This window comes from Alligator mississippiensis, chromosome 7 (genome assembly GCF_030867095.1).
Source record: "Alligator mississippiensis isolate rAllMis1 chromosome 7, rAllMis1, whole genome shotgun sequence".
NCBI lineage: Eukaryota > Metazoa > Chordata > Crocodylia > Alligatoridae > Alligator > Alligator mississippiensis.
In genome coordinates, this window is record NC_081830.1 from 22,302,250 (window position 1) to 22,319,276 (window position 17,027).

At 42.6% G+C, this 17,027-nt stretch overlaps 1 protein-coding gene across 6 annotated transcripts; it reads right to left on the minus strand.

Annotated features, from left to right (window-relative positions):
- ENTPD4 (ectonucleoside triphosphate diphosphohydrolase 4) lies at positions 1-13,203 on the minus strand. Of its 6 annotated transcripts, XM_059730728.1 has the most exons (15): positions 13,086-13,203; positions 11,766-11,843; positions 11,367-11,479; positions 10,346-10,543; positions 8,468-8,673; positions 7,574-7,724; positions 7,391-7,494; positions 6,537-6,596; positions 6,135-6,265; positions 5,967-6,014; positions 4,706-4,872; positions 3,207-3,531; positions 2,378-2,463; positions 1,504-1,665; positions 1-1,147 (listed from the first exon to the last, which is right to left on the minus strand). In XM_059730728.1, exons 3-15 carry the CDS (start codon positions 11,429-11,431, stop codon positions 919-921), a joined length of 1,932 nt encoding a protein of 643 aa, XP_059586711.1. In that variant the 5' UTR covers positions 11,432-11,479; positions 11,766-11,843; positions 13,086-13,203; the 3' UTR covers positions 1-918. The 6 variants fall into 6 exon arrangements, with proteins under 6 accessions (XP_059586711.1, XP_059586710.1, XP_059586715.1 ...); XM_059730727.1 differs by lacking the exon at positions 11,766-11,843; XM_059730732.1 differs by lacking the exons at positions 11,766-11,843; positions 13,086-13,203 and adding an exon at positions 10,769-10,896 and having other exon boundaries at positions 11,367-11,455.
- Positions 13,204-17,027: the final 3,824 nt, after the last annotated feature.

Below are 17,027 nucleotides of genomic sequence, written 5' to 3' on the forward strand. Positions count from 1 at the left end.
TTCATATAAATGCCACTTTTAATCAGGAACAAGTTGGCTTTCAAGTAAAACTACCTTTTTTTTTTAAATAAAATATAAATTAACAAGTAAGAAAACCCGGAAAAAACAACAAAAGACAATGTGCATGTGTTTGCTCTATTGGTAGCTGAAATCTGGACATTTTTCCAGCTTTTTCTACCTTTAGAGAGTTTTGAGATTTCTGGACCATGACCAAAACACTGTCAAGTGAAAGGCTACAAGCAGTGACTTCTGCCACTTCAAGATTACAGCTTCCAAGACATTAAGAAGATTGTCAAGGACACACGGAACAATGAATTTACTGGTGATCTGCAGAAACACAGCATTAGTCACAACGGCTTTTTCTTCCACTGAAGTACTTAAAAATATAAAGTGTGAAAAGCTGATGTTTTAGCAGGTCACTTTGTTACTGCTTTTAAAAGACCCTACCCTTCCTTTTCCTTTACTGAAGAGGCTTGGAATTTGGAAGCCTGGTGAAATATCAATCATGGACCTGAACAAAGAAAATGTATATAATCTCCATTCATCCTAACTAGCAATATTTCACAGTCTTACTGAAATAGGAACCCGCAATCATTCTGTTACCATACATATAGCTTAAGCTGCCTCTGTCCGTTTACTGGCATTAAGTCTTCACTCCTCTCACTTAACATGAAAGTGCATTTACTTTTAAAATGAAAAATTTTAAAAAGTATTTTTGGCAGATGCTCTCTAGTCAAACTAAGCCAAGTTGACTCCTCCTTTCCAGCAGTTAAGTCCCTTTCAAAAATTGTCTTGCTGAATTCACCGTTAGGAGATCTGTTTCTCGAATGGTTTCTTAGAGACAAAACAGAGAAACCCTGAGGCAAAAATGGCTTTTTTCTTTAAATAGTCTGATAGGAGGCTCTTCATTGCACCATCTCATAAGGCTCCTGGGATCTTCTGTGGTGGGAGGCCTTCTTCAATCCAGAGGGAAGCAGATGAGCCATTACGCAGCATTCTCCAGTGAATCCGTCTCAGCCTCAGTACGTAGAGCAGGATAGACAGCAGCACAATCAGGAAACAGGCGAAGAACAAATAGTGATTGTAAACAAAGGAGAAGCTCCTCCAGTGGGAGTGATTTCCTCTGAAGGTTTCTTGTTGGATGTCCCTGAGAAAGAGAGGGAGGGGGGGAAAATGGGACTTTTATCCTTTTAATGAGACAAAAAGATAGCCTCTTGACCTTACTACAGTAACTGAAGGTGGCTACCCTGAACAGCCGTCACTTACAGTTATGCTGCTGATCCATCCAGCTGGATTGCTCACATTTGGGTTTCAGTCATTAACTGGATAGGCTGCTGTTTTAAAATAAGCACCCTGACCTTGTGCTCTAGTATGCTGAACTTGAACCAAAATTTTTAGCTCCTATCTGGCTATTTGCTTTGACATCAAAATTGTCTTCTGACATCATATAATGCCCATTCCACCCAAACTACACAATGGGACAAGTACAGAAATAACCAGTACCTCAGAGGTAAAAACCGTGTTCGGTAAAGAATGGCTCCTAATGTCCATTGCACCTCCTTATCATACACCTGCAGAGCAGTTTTTAAATTGCTGTAGTTCACAGGAAAAGAGAAGCCACTGTGAAAGACTTCATACATCCAGGCAGATTTAAAACACTGATACCTACAGAAGACAGGAAAAACCAATTGGCTATTTGATTTCTCATGCATTTTCCCCACACAGTCCTGTAAGGCCACACATCACAATTAGCCCAGCAAATTCAGGTTCCTACATTGATGGGCTTACCTTTTACTGCAGGAACACAGGAATGCAAGAGACTGGCCACAAGAATATGCATTTCAAGACAGGGATTGAGAAAACTAAGGGTGTATGTGTAACAGACTAGCAAGATCTTATTTAAACTTCCTCCTTTCCTCAGACCCATAATTAAAATGAATGTAAATGATTTTGGCTCTCATTGGAATTGTATGTTTTAGTAAAAAGGAAAGGCATCAGTGCTCAGTGGAACCAAAACAGAACTAAGGTATTTGATTAATTACCTGCCTGAATCAGGAGACTACCCTTCAGCCATAAACACGGAGATTACTATAGCTATCTTGTTAAGCAATGACATCTGAAAAAAACTCACTTTCCATTAAAAGATTTTGGAGATAGCAAAAAACCCCCCACAAAAATGCATAGGAAGTTGGTTTGTGGCATTCCATCTCCAGAATAGCCTTGGTTTGCAGTCATTTTTATATCTGATGCAATACTTAAGGTTCAGCATGGCCTACATTCAGATATCCAACTCCTTTTTAAAATGAGTCACTTGAACATGACCCTTCTCTGGCAACTCTGCATGAATGACTTGCACTGTGCAAACATGAATACTCACTTCAATCTATGAAGATCAGCATGTGATGCATAAAGACCACGGTCAAAACGTTCTCGTAGGACAGACCACTTAGTGGCACAATAATCCTGGGGAAGGGTAAAAACAGACTTTTTAAAATTTCATTTACCTACTACATTATGCAAGACACTTGGTCAATGGAGAAGCTCATTTCCAAATAATAAATATGGCTGTAAATTTAACACAGAGAAATAAGGAGAGAAATGGCTGATAAGAAAATGTCAGGGAGTCAGTGCATGCTGCAGTAGGCAAACCTTTTATTTTTTTAACACAACCTAAAAACTAAGCGGCGCTGTTGGTTAAAATTATCTGGCATCTGCACGTTGAACTTTTCAATCCTACAATTTATTTCTGAAGACAGTTATTCAATCCCTAGACGGAGCAGTTACCTAGCACTTTCTAGTGTATTGTCCAGTTTTACCTTGTTTTGTAAAATGCACATGACTGATAGCAATCTCACCTAACGGAAAACCCATAATATCTGCTAAGTTTTTACCTTATCAAAACAGGCATTAATTTTTCTTCCCCATTCCCAGCATAATTAAATCCTTTCTTAAAAAACAAGCAAACCACCCAACAGAACAAGAATAGGTGTACTTTCAAGTGGAAGAATTCTATTCTATGTCCCTATAGTGCCTCTGATGCTTGATTCATTTTAGGATGGATCTCATTTACCCTGGAGTCACTTAACAGTAGTGTCTAGCTTAACGGTTTTTAAAAGGAAACCCCAAAGCATCCAAAACAGTTATGTTTTTGGATTACTGGCCATTTCAAAGCTAGGAAACAAGATTCTGCCCCAAAAGTGCTTTACCTTTGCAGCTTTAATGAATCTTGCAGCACTGTAGTCTCCTCCCATGCGTAAAACATCCTCAGTACAGTAATAGAACTCGGAGAAGCCATAGAATTCACTGTTCTGAAAGTGCACTGCAGGCTGATAGACACCATTTAAAGAAGTCTGAGTTTCATTGGTCTTATTCATGAAAGGCTGAATAATTTCTCGACACAGATTAAAATTTCCTGTCCCTCGCAAATACAGTGTCTGCCCATTCTGCTGGATTTTATCCTCAGCATCTAGAGGTAGACAAGGATCCAGGTAGGGTGACTCAGAAGTCATACTCGTTTGTTTGCCCAGAAGCCTACAAACAAGATTGAACATAGTTATAACCACCACAAGTAGGGCATATTCAAAATGTTATTCAGAACAAAGTTACAGCATCAAAACAGCTAAAGTGAATAAACCAAATCACTTTTGTCTGAACACACTTCAACAGGTTATATTTCATACAGAGATCATGTGGCATACACCACAACAGGCATGCCACGCTCAACCTATCCAAACTATTTGGCCTGGAAATGCAGAACACCTGAATCCAAGCAACTGCACATTTTGTATTATCTCCAGATTTTAATTAACTCCTTGAAGCAGCAATAGAAAATGCCATTGTGCACAGCAGGGTTTATCTGACACTGAAGCTATAGAAACCCCAAGAGTTGCAACTAAAGGAGAGGTAAAATTCGGATACCAGATGCAAAGCATTTCTAATTATTTAATTAAGGGTGGGGAGAAACCCCCACTCATCTGCTACAAGTTATACAGCCACCACTAAAATGGCTTTTTAAAGAGTTTTATAATGGAAGTTAAGCATAGATCAAGACATAGTCAAGAGAACTTTCAGGCTCAAGCATAATTGTCACGGAAGCATGACATCACATTAGAAGCCCATCATGCTGTTGTGACAATTACCAGAAAAAGAACTTTCCTGGCTGATGGAGCTAAGCAAGATGCTACATCAAGCTCTCTAGGCTCAGCTGAAACAGCCGACACTTGCAGGTCACCTATAAACAAGTTAGAGCAGACTGCTCAACACAGTGAAGGAGTCAGTTTCACATGGGAGCGTTTGAGCTCCCTTAAGCCACCCTGAAGCTGAAAAACTAAAATTCCTTTACCAGCTATCTTGGCAGCTATTTAAATAATTTAGAATTTCATTCTGCTTCCTAGAACACAGCAACACTATGAGTAAAGCTGAACCTCAGAGCTGAAAGCAGAGAAGTCCTCTTGAGCTTGTCAATCTTAGAATTTTATGCATCTCAAGCCCCTATGAAAGTAAAAATCCTGTTTCAGTTCTTCACGGTTCTATTACAAACATTATGAAACAACTAAAAATTGCATCTGCAACAGCCTATGGCTCAGCTATTTTGACGTACCTCCTAAGAGTCTACATTTTGCTGGAATTTCTAGGACAACAGTTCAACATTTATAAATCGGGGGGGGGGGGGGAAGGAATAGAAAAAAACCCAATCACATATTACTTGTTTCTGAAGACTGTGTTGGTAAATATGCTGTCCTCATATCTCTGTCGTGCAGCATTTCCACCAAAGCCAAGGAATGTCGCAACATAGACTCTGTAGACATGCTCAGTCTGATGAGCATCACATCCCAAGTTAAATTCCGCAAGTAAGTTTTTGGCTACTTCCTCCTGCAAGAACCCAAGTGAGACAAGATTAAAGAGAGATACGCAATATCACCTGGAGGTATTCATAAGCCTATGAGCATTAAGGCATCTTTTCAGATTGCAGATCCTCAAAGCTTTTCACAACCCTGGATTCAGCCACTCATTAAGCTACTGCCACACACGACCCAGTTTCTAAAGCATTTCGTGAAGACACTGGTAGAAGGTGCCAGGAGGGAGTGCATAATTGTGTGTGGGGCTTCTGCTGAGTGATGTAAACAAGCAGCAGCAGTGGGCTCTTCTGCATCATGCATGTTAGCTGGCTTCTCCACCACACAAGCAAATTAAAGAAGGAATTTTACAAAACAGTTTTGTTGTGCCTCTTTCAGGAGGGCAGAAGGAAAACCAGGGCATCTAAAGAATGTTTTTAGGTCTAATGTTTAACTGCAATGACAGGTAATTCCACCTTCTAGAATTACACGCTGGTAACCAATTCTTTGCAACCCTTTCTGTATCAAAGTCACATTTGCTCAAGAGGACAAATTGCTCTGAATCTGAACACTTGGTTATTTTTAAAACTCCACTAGCAGTCAGTTGTACTCTCCAACTGAAGAAACAACATGTGTTAATAAAACTCAACAAGAAAATACACAATTTTTATTAAACATGGCATTATTAGCCAATGCCCAAGAATTATCCAATCCTTACAAAAGGAGATTCCCATTGAAGTCAATGAGGAATTTGCCCGATTATAGGGCAAATGTTTTTGTTGTTAATCAATAGACTGAGATTCAGGTAAAGCCGTATGATTCCACCTCAAACTTAAACACAGTTTTCTTTCTAAAAGAAATATACTATGCAGTGCACAGAAAAAAAACAATGTACACAACCTAGATTCTTATGAAAGAACTACACAGCTTTCAGCAGCTCAACTCAAGTACACTGATCTGCTTAGCAGGGGGGGAGGGAGGAAAAAAAATCTAACTAGGATTACATATTAAATGAAAGAATATTCTGCCATGCTTGCCAACAGCTGAAGCTGTACTAATAGAAATCAACCCTCTAAATGAAAAAAAGCAAAGACAAATGAATTGCTTAGCTGATCAAGGAATTGTGTTCACCTGTCTTCTCTCCCACTGGCTTTGGATGTGATGTAATGAATCATACGACTCAAAAAACAAAACGAAAACAAAACGACAAATGGAAACGGGTTAAAATCATAAATTAAACAAAAGGAAAAGAAGGAAAGTTGTACAGATAATAACCTGCTGTGAAGAGGCAAAGCTTACAGTTTTAGGAACTTCATATGCTATCTGGGTCGACACTCCACCCATATCGAGAATACCCACTGTCCTCTTACGAATGATGGCTTCCTTGTTTTCACTGCCAGGGATATGCACCTCTACAACTGCATCATCCTCTATGAAACAAAATAGAGAAGTGGCACTATTAAGAAATGAATCCAGGACATTTCTTAAGCACTACCACACTGCAGAAAAAGCCAATGCCATCCAACTGCCTTGTTTGTCAATTAGAATTTATTTGCACTCAAAGCACCATCATGCTTCTGAAATGCATAACTGCTGCATTTCAATGTGTGAACCACGCATACTGCAAGAAGCACACTACCCCCCTGGCTCTAGTGTTCACAATTCTTATTGACCTTTTTAGGACAGTGTTACAGCACTTACCATCATCAATATGCTCAAATCGTCCAAGGACAAAATTGATGCCAATCCATGCATATACACCTAAAAGCAGAAAAAAAGGACGGTGTACAGAAGGTTTACCAGAGAAAAAGGCATCTTTTCAGTCAAATAGCGTTTTAGCTATTTTAGTCTGAAGTCAAGCAGAAAGCAGGGTATATCTGTACCTTGCAGACTAACTTATAGATGTTTATGCCACTTGGCTGTACCTTATTAAAAAAAAAAAAAATTAAACTTCTCTCGGTCATCTTTATAACCATCACTTTAAAAAAAACAAAAAACAAAAAACAAACAAAGCACATTGTATCAACTACATGATGTGCAGAAACACATTCCTACCAAATTAACCCAAATATTTTCCCCTAAAACATTTAAACTATTCTGATAAGATCCTGACTCGTTAGTTTAAGTATTATTATTCAAGACATTTGATTCTATAAGCTTTTACTAAGATACTTCCCCCCCCCCCATATGGTTTGAAAATAGTCTGACTTCTGGATGGCAGTCAATTTGGGAACTATTCATCCTCTGTAAGGAAACAATATAATCCATCTCCCTTACAGGAAAAAATGAGCCCCACTTTGAAGTCTTCAGCTATGCCAGAAACAACCAAAAATGAACCTACGTTTCATTGCAAAATCAGGACACTTTGTTTCCTAAAATTACTAAAAATTAACTAGAGTAGAATCTTTTTTTTTTTTTTTTTGTCAGATAAGAACAACAAAGAATTGCATGCAGTTTAAAATAGCTTAACCAAACAACTATTTGAAAAAGCAGCAAGAGAAGTATGACAAAAACTGCAATGGAGTGTTTCATTTTTTCCAAGAGCATTAACTTACCTTCCTGTTTCCCAGATATAACTTCTGCATGCGAGTCCGAAAACAGAAAATCAAAACGCACAGGAATATCAGTGAGCAGATCGTCTAGTATTGCCTTTTGCTGACTAGAAAAAAATAGAACTGTGGTTAAAATGCACTTAAGTATGTAGGTTCAAGTTTTTAAGAAATAAGATAGCCAATCACCTTTCTGGCAGGATTCTCATTCCTGCTGTACAGAGGATATAGAGAGGAGTCTCTTTGTGTTTTGCCCAGGGTACGTGCTCTGCAGCAAAGCTCAGAAGCGGAGAAATATAATCACTGACTTTTTCCGGAGAGTTAGCAAACTCTGAAATGCCTAGAGAAATAGATGAATAAGTAGGCAAATGCTAAGTGTAAGGTGAAATATTGGTTTCTGACTAGTTAAAAGCAAACTAGATGCTTTAAAGTTAAGCTATGCTCTAGAACCAATTCATTACATAAAGTCAGCAATCTGCAATTACCAACTGTTCTGTAATGAAGTGGATTCAATCAGTAACAATTTTAAGTAATTGACAGCAAAAATTTTTAGCACTAAGCCAAAATATTCAGTTACCCATTTGCAACTTACATTTAAGCTATTTACAAAGCAAACAAAAAGTAAACACATATTTGGAACTGTAACAGGAAACAGTTTCTATTTTGTAGTTAATGACCCTCTTTGCTCATCTAAAACCACTGCCACAATGCCTTAGCACAACTGAAACACAGTATTCATGTTGACGCTTCAAAAAAAGCACCAAGAACTTAGTCTTGGAAGCAATGTTTCAACAAAAAATTGCTATTTTGGGCTTACTAAGAAAGCCCAAAATAGCCCAAAATTGCTATATTGGGCTATTTGCGGCCTGCTAAGAAGTACTATCCTGTTAAATAAGCCAAATTATTCAAGTACATGTACTTGCTGTGTCTACAGAACACCAAAATCTAGGAAAAACCAGATCAGACCTCTTTTGAAAAGTGAAACCTTAATAGCCGAGTAAGTGAATCCTTAATATGAATTGAGTTGGGTAGACAGCTGGCTGGGGAACTGTGACTGAATCTCAGATGTTTTCACTCCAATACCTGGTTTAATTTTCATAACCACTGGTTTTCTGTCTTTGTCCCTCATTTGTTTGATATCCAGCAAATCGTGAGGGTTGCCATTGTGTCTTGGCCAACAGTACACAAAAATTCTAGATCCGCTGCTGCCACAGTCTACCACAATGCCATAGTTCAGATTGGGGTTGCTGATATCGGTAGCTTCAGTGTCTGTTACTCGAGCAAGATACCTAGGAAAAAAACATCTGTGTTATTTTGCGATTAAAGCTTTGTTTATGGACACATACAAACTCTGAATAATTGAGAGATCTACGCATGCAAACAATGTGGCTCAAATTCAAGAAGCAATTATTTAACATTACGTGCAGGGGGAAATGTCAGCTGGTCCTCAATAACTGAGGATGTGGACACTGTTACACTGCACTCATTAAAAGTGGGTAAGATGGTATGAACGAGCTTTCATTTACCACAGCATAGCAGACACATAGGCAGCTGCTACTCACCTGCTGAACATTAAACCCTTGTTCTCTCCCTTTAACTCTCAGTAAGCAGTTTGCCTACTAGGAGCTGTGTGAAACTTTGGCAGGCGTTTCGTTTGTTTCAGCACCCTAAACACCAAATCCAAAATGAAACGCTCCAAACCATCTCAGAAACTAAACGAAATGATCTGAAACGTTTTGGAAATGCCCATGGGACTATAGTTCGGTGTAGCCCCACAACTCTCCTTTTGAAGTGCCAGGAGGCTGGGGGATGGAGCCAGGCAAGTCAGCCATGGAGGCTTCTCCCCTGGCTCCCTCCCACCAAGGCAGAGGAAGGCACAGCCGGAGGAGCCTTGGGAGAAACCCCAATGGCTGCCCTGCCCTGCCCAGCCCCAGCCCCAACCCCTGTCTGGCTCCAGTCTTCCAGCACTTTAGCATAAGAGAGCCCTGCACTCACCGGCTGTAGCAGCAGTGACCAGGACCTCTGAGGGCTCATGGCAGAGCCCCCCATGCAGCACAAAGCAGTGGGGGGGGCAGCACGGCTCGGCAGGGTGCTGTGCGTTGTCTGGGAGCTGGGACCACTGGGGCTGAGGGGTGCCGGGCTCCCATTGACTGCTAGAGCTGCCCAAACAGCACACACCATCCTGCCAAGCCGCGCTGCACCTGCACAATGTGACAGCTGCAGTGCGGGCACCAAGCAGGGCGAGGGGCGATCCCTGCTGCCCCACGGGGGAGCTCTGCCACAAGCCGCCAGAGGCCTTGATTGCCACTGCTGTAGCTGGTGAATATGGGTTTTTTTCCTTTTTTTTTTTTTAAGTGCCGGGAGGCTGAGGCCTGGCGGGGGATGGGGCTGGGCAGGTCAGCCATGGGGGGCTTCTCCCACAGCTCCCCAATCCAGGGAGAGGCAGGCACAGCTGGAGGAGCCATGGGAGAACCTGCAGCCGTCCAGTTGTGCCCATCTCTCCCCAGCTGATTCGAATCTCCAAAATCAGCATTCAAACTCCAAAACAGATGTGGCTGAATCAAAACGGACCAGTGATCCGAAACACCGAAGCAACTCACTGTCCTCCGAAACGGCCGAATCCAAAACTGAAACAAAACATAGTTGTTTCGCACAGCCCTATTGCCTACCCATCCCCAAAAATAAAAAAAACCCTCAGAAATCTTGCTTATAAAACAACTTATGAGTTATCACTGTTACTCTCCATGTGTGACAGGTCACCTCATATTAGTAAGTTTTAGTGATAACTCTTCCAAGATGCTTTCAGTTGGGAACATCTTAAATCTCTGATCCGTTTTTCCAAGCTACTACATATGGTCTAACGAACCCAACCTTCATCCAATGGCTTACATCGTTTGAAATAAATTTGGGGTCTCTAGATCATGTTCCTCTCCTGCCCTCAAGACTATGCTCAGTTCTCACCTGTGAAACTTCTTATCCCGGTATGCACGCCCATATTTATTCCGGATAACAACAAGGGAGTAATACAGCAAGGAGACAGCAGCAGTGAGTATACCAATAACAACAATCTGTCGTAAAGTGGTGTTCAGTATGCGAGGACATCCCACTGGGGAGATGCTGAAGTGCCAGGAAGCAGGAAACAAACATGAGATGCTGATCCTGAAACACAGAGAGAAATATTAGCTAAATTAACTAATCCACCCATGAGGTAGTTGGTATTGTCCTCAATGAAAAAAATAAGGAAAAAACAAGAGGTTCATTTCATCTCCACAGTTAGAAGCACTAAACTTTCTAATACCAGGGTGAGTTTAAGATTTCTTGGACCCTGGGCTCAAACTGTACCTCTACTTGATTTGTTATTGGACGATTTGTTCCGATTCTCACCTCCCCATGTTGGGAAAATCCAAATCAGGACAGACAGAAAGCAGAATTTACTGGTGTTCCAATATCAGCCAGATATGCCAGATTTATAAGGCACATAGGTCCTCGGCAGAGCCACTCTTCCTCCATTCCTGTGCGACAAAAATGCTAGAGATATTAAAGAGACATTCCTGTCAGAGACCAGTCTTGTAGTTTTCCTTGCAAGAGCCCAAATACAGCCAGATATTTATTGAACTGGCCTTCATGCACACCTTGCAATGCATCTGCACGATAAGCTCATTTTTCACAGCAAATCTTTGGCAGTAGCAGTTCTCCAGCAGCAGTGGTAGCCTCCCAAACAAGTAAGTTTTGACTACATTATCTTGGAACTATTATAATAACATCAACATTTCAAATAAACTGCTGTCTCCATAGGCTTAGTGTATGAGCAACAGTTTTTGCATAAAGATTTCTTCACAACTGATCCCAAAGAGCTTTAGAAACCTTACTCTCCGATCCTCCCCCAGGATCTGCAGGGCTGGAAGGTATGCCCACACTGATGTCCCTGAAGGATTAGAGCCAGAAACATATACTGTACAAATTATGGGCAAGGAACACTTACCATCGAAATGCAGCTGTCTCTGGGATGGAACACAGCAGCTGTGACACTGCACAGCAACACCACATGAAAAACTCAGAAAAGGAAGCGCCAAACGACTGCGAATCAAGTTATAACTGCAGGGAGAATTGAGGGAGACAAAACTGGAATTTGATCTGGATACCCTGGTTAACACTTTAATAAAAGCAAACTGCCCATCAGCAAAATCTTTTTTATTAATCCTGCTACAAACAAACACCACTTACAACAGGAAGAAAAGATACTCTTTTGTGCATTTGACATCATCTTTTATATCACTTTGCCTGTTTGTATAGTTTTATATCCACATAGAGGACTTTAACTTTTAAATATTATTTTGAAGCCACAAAAATTGGTATAAGAACAAGTAATCAGAGGCTATACCTCAAATGACTTCCAGGTTTTGGGGTTTTCTTTTTTGGAGTGGGGGTGCAACATTAGATGTACCTAAAGTTCAAGTTTCTGAAATGATAAATTTACACTCATTTAATAAATCAACTTGAATTTTTAACTCGTGTTTATAGCCACACATGCCCAACTTGACCTCAGCCATCATTACACAGACAAGGAAGGGGACAGGACAAGAAGTAACGGGCTTGAACTGCAACAAAGAAAATTAAATGTCAGCAAAAACTTTCTAGCTATAGGAGTGGTTAAGCCCTGGACCAGGTCACCCAATTATCAGATTACCAGGTGCCAGGGTGTTGAATCCCTTTCAGTAGAGGTTTAAGTGCTGGTTAGACAGACACGCAGCTGGGAGGTTTAGACACAGGGCAACAATGTTCCTGCTTTGAGCAAGAGTTGGGCTAAATGACCTCCCAAGGTCCTTCCAGGCCTCTTTTTCCCATTCAGCCACCAATAAGAATTTGTAAATCCAAATACCTTCAAGCTCCGAGAGACTCTGGAGCGAGGAATTACTCTTGTGGTATTTTAACATGCTCATACCCGTATTAGGTTTCCCCCTCTTGGGCTCAAAAAACCAAAGAGCCGTCAAAAGACATTGCACCAACTAGCACCGCCCCAAACCTCTAACCACTTTCAACACCTCATCAACGTAGTTACCATCTCACCTGCCTTGGCCATGCAAAGGTATTTGTGCTACCCCAAAGCCACTGAGCAAGAGCAACTGGAAAATACTACTCATGCTCTTTTTTCTCAGTCTGCTTTCAGCGCAGCATCCCAGGGCACGGGACTCGAGGATGGTCTATTTCTCAAAGCTGGCAGTGCCCACGGCACAGAGCGCGGGTGCTGACTTGAACACGTTTTCCCGTTCCTTCCACAGAAGGCAGGCATGCGCCCGCAGGCAGGTCAGAGGAGCATGTAACTCATGTAGCCTCCAAGTTATGCGACCCCCTCTGCCTGAAGAAGGGCGACTGCGCCCGAACTTTTATGCAGCTACTCCCTTGATCAAATAAAAAAGCTCACATCTACCCAAGGGCTCTTGCCTGCCTGCCAGTGTCCTTTGGCCATCATGGCTACAATCAAAACCGTAACTCAGCCCACCAGCCCCAACTTACTCCCCGTCGCCCCCGACCGAAGGGCTCTGCGGGCCGCTCAGGGCTGCCTGGGCCAGGCACCGCTCCGCTGCCTTCCTTGCAGCCCTGCCAGGGCCAGGGCATGGCGGGGGAAGCCACGTGGGCTCACGTTCAAGGCCCCGCAGAGAACCCAGGAGTCCGAGCCCAACACCGCGCCGCCCGCGCTCACCTACGGGTCCTGGCCCGGCTCGGCCTCGGCCCGGCGCCGCCCGAGCGCATAGCGACACCTCAACCATTCCAACTTCCGGGTCCTCTGCCGGAGGTGACGTAAACGCGCCGGAAGGAGAACACCGCACGCTGAGGTGGGCGAGCCTGGGGTAGGCGGGGCGGCAGAGCGCATGCGCGGGGGGCTAGCGCTGGTAGGGCAAGGGCAAGGGCTTGGCTTTGGGGCCCTAGTGCAGGCTGCGCAGGCGCATCTCCGTCCAGGCAGGTGGCTGGCTCTGCAGCCTCTCCCTGCTCTGTGCCACTCTGGGGGCCATGGCTGCATGCTCAGCAGAGGTCCTGCGTACTAATCACACCAGTGCCGCTCAGGCCTGTTGTTGTGTGGGCCTGGAGCCAATGAGGGAACAGTTAAGCCTTCCTTTAATTGGAGAGGACAGTACAGGCACAGCCGTTCATTCCCTGGGATAGTTGAGGCCGACACAGGCCCAGGAGTGCGGGTCAATGGTTCATAACAAGGCGGGGACACTGGGCAGGGCCTGCCGGCCACCAGCCCTCAAATGAGTCCACCGAGCCAGTGGATGCTGCCCAGTGAAACTGCCCGGAGGTGTGGGCGGATGAGGGCTCAGTAAGTCGGGGGCTGGTTTCTTTTAAAATCATCAGTGATGTGTTTCTTTCATTTTTGTTTGCTTGTTTGTTTTCTGAGCCTATGGAGTCCCCTTGAATTTATTTTTCATGCTTTTCTCCACCAAGAGAGAGGCTGGAAACATAATTTTGTAAGTGAACCAACAGTATCACAAATATTTGCCTGTTGGGTGTTTTTATTTCAAGTCCCAGCTTTTGAAGATATGCTGTGTTTATATATATATATATACATACATATGTATATACACACATACATGCATGTGTACATACACATGCATGTATGTGTATATATACATATGTATGTACATGTATAAATATATATGAATGTTACATTTTATATATAAATGATCAGTGTGTGTGTGTATACACTATATACATACACATTTATTGATTTGTATATGTGTATGTATATATGATTTGCAGTGTTATGTGTTTACATATACATACACATGCAAATGTGTATGTGTGTGTATGTGTATCAAGATGGCAGTGCCACACACAAACGTTACAAAAAAGTCAGGCCCCTCTTGCAACTTTCATATGGACAATGTTGCATATTTTGAAAGCAATATAAGTAAAATTCTAGCCCCATCAAACTCAATAACATATTGGCTTCAGAGGATTTTGTTGTGCGCTGTTCAGACCATATCCTGACATCATTTCCATGCTTGAGATGCTTGTATATAGAAGCACTTGTAGGATTAGACCCAAAGTTTTGAAGCTCAGACTGGATTGATTTGACTTAACATACCAGGAGAACCTTTCAGTTACAAATTCAAGTGCAACTTAACAAAGATGTTGTCCTCCCAAATACCACTCTACAAAGTTTTATTCCTCAGTTTTTATCTGCCAGTCCACCTGAAGTATACACATTAACCCAACTAACATACAGAAGGCACCCATGTAAATGTCAGTGAGTGCAACTCTGTTCTATTCCGCAGTTGAAGAGACCATTAAAATGGAACCAAGGAAGAAATTATTGAAGACAAAGACTGGCAGTAATGTTAGCCTTTCAATTATGCAATTTCAATATTTCAGGTGTTTGACCACATTTCCTGGGTCAGTGCTGTCCGTGAGTCTTTCTATCAACAATGGACCTTTTATGCATGCTGGACCTGATAACCGCATAACGTTTACACTCCTGGCTGGACTGCATTTGATAAGGTATTTCTGTTTTTCTTCATATCTATTAACTGGGAATGCCAGAAGGTGTAAGTTGGGGAGCCTGCTAATTAGCAGACAACTAAAGGTTTTGTACATTTCATTTAAGATTAAATGGAGTTGCCTTTGACTTATTTTTACAAGGAAATATCTGAGGTCAGTTTTGTATAAAACATGTCTTGGGCACTCTATCGCTGACATGGACAATATAATAGGTAATTCCTAATGGGAATTATAGAATATGGTTTCTAAGAACAGTTATAAAACAAGTCACAGTGTGACAAGCATGCATATATATGCTCAACTCAAGGCCTGGAGTAATTTTATTCTGATCTTAGATCTCATGCAAAAATCTTTTCGCTCATCAACTGCCAAATTCAATGGGACTCTGCATTTACTTAAATGTACCTACTCTGTTTTTTGCTGGAGGACTCACTGTAAAACGAGCCCCAGAGAGAGATTTTTCAGCTAACCATGGAGGACTACATTAGAATCTACACTAGACTTCTATTTTAACTCCCACTATTGCACTTCTGTTGAGAAAGGCCAAGTAGCGGTAGGAGCAATGGGCTTTCTAATATGGACAAGGTGCTGGTATTTACACTAGATCTATCCAGAAGCCTAACCTATAATCCGTGGGGGTGTCAGTCCAGTTACAAACCCATTGAACTACAAAACCAAAAGTGTTCCACATTCTATTCCACATTGCAATTTGTGATCTTTGATTAATTAATGTTCCCAGAGCACTTTGAGTTTCTCAGATGGAAGGCACTATAGAAGGAGCAAGCAAGCTAAGAAAGTACAGGTTGGATGAATGGACTGGAAAGTGGGTACAAAACTGACTGAATCATTGGGCTCAGAGGGTAGTAATCAATGTCTAGTTGGCAGCTGGTGTCAAGTGGTATGCCCCAGGGGTTGGTCCTGAGGCTGGCTTTGTTCAGTATTTTCATCAGTTATGTGAAAGATAGGATGGAGTGCACCCTCAGAAAGTTTGCAGATGACACCATGCTAGGAGGAGTAATGGATACACTGGAGGGTAGGGCTAGGATTCAGAGAGACCTTGACAAATTGGGAGATTGGACCAAAAGAAATCTCATGGGCTGCATCCACACGAGTGTGGACATTTTTTTACCCAGGGACAAGAAGCAGTGGTACACCTTGTGCCACTGATACTTGTCCCTGGGGAACACCTGTGCCACGTGCCCTCTGACGTACAGCAGGTTCCCTGGGTGGGGTAGTGGAGGCTGGTATCAGCAACTGTGCTGGCCTCAGCAGCCTTACCTGGGGTCCTCGGGGCTTCTCAGTTTGCAGTCTTAATGATCCTGCTGGCTGGCCAGGAGCCAGACCCTCTCCTGGGGTCAAAACCACTTACCCCCCCTGCACTGCTACCTTGCAACATGGAGAACACCTGAATGTGAGGTGGTGTGCCACAGACGAGTCTGCCGCGCCACATACCGCGCGGCCATGCTCATCTGGACATGGTCATAAGGTCCAATAAGGAGAAGTGTAAAGTCCTGCACTTAAGGTGGAACATTCACATGCATTGGTACAGGCTGGGGACTGACTGGCTAAGCAGCAGCTCTGCAGACAAGGACCTGGGGGTTACAAAGGACAATAAGCTGAATATGAGCCAGCAGTGTGCCCTTGTTGCAAAGAAGGCTAATGGCATACGGAGCTGCATTAGCAGGAGTGTTGCCAGCAGATCAAAGGGAAATGATTCTTCCCCTCTATGCAGCACCAGTGAGGCCACATCTACAGTACCATGTCCAGTTTTGGGCCCTCCGCTACAGAAAGAATGTAGACAAATTGGAGAGAGTCCAGCATAAGGCAACAAAAATGGTGAGGGGGCTGGGACACATGACTTCAGAGGAGAGGCTGAGGGAACTTGACGTATTTAGTCTGCAGAAGAGAAGACTGAGGGGGGGATTTAATAGCAGCCTTCAGCTACCTGAAGGGTGGCTCCAAAAAGGATGGAGCTGGACTGTTCTCAGTGGTGGCAGGTGACAGAACAAGGAGCAATGGTCTCAAGTTGCAGCAAGGGAGGTTTAGGTTAGTTATTAGGAAGAACTTTCTCATGAGGTGGATAGTAAAGCACCGGAACAGAGAGGCTGTGGAATCTCCATCCTTGATGGTTTTTAAGAGCCAG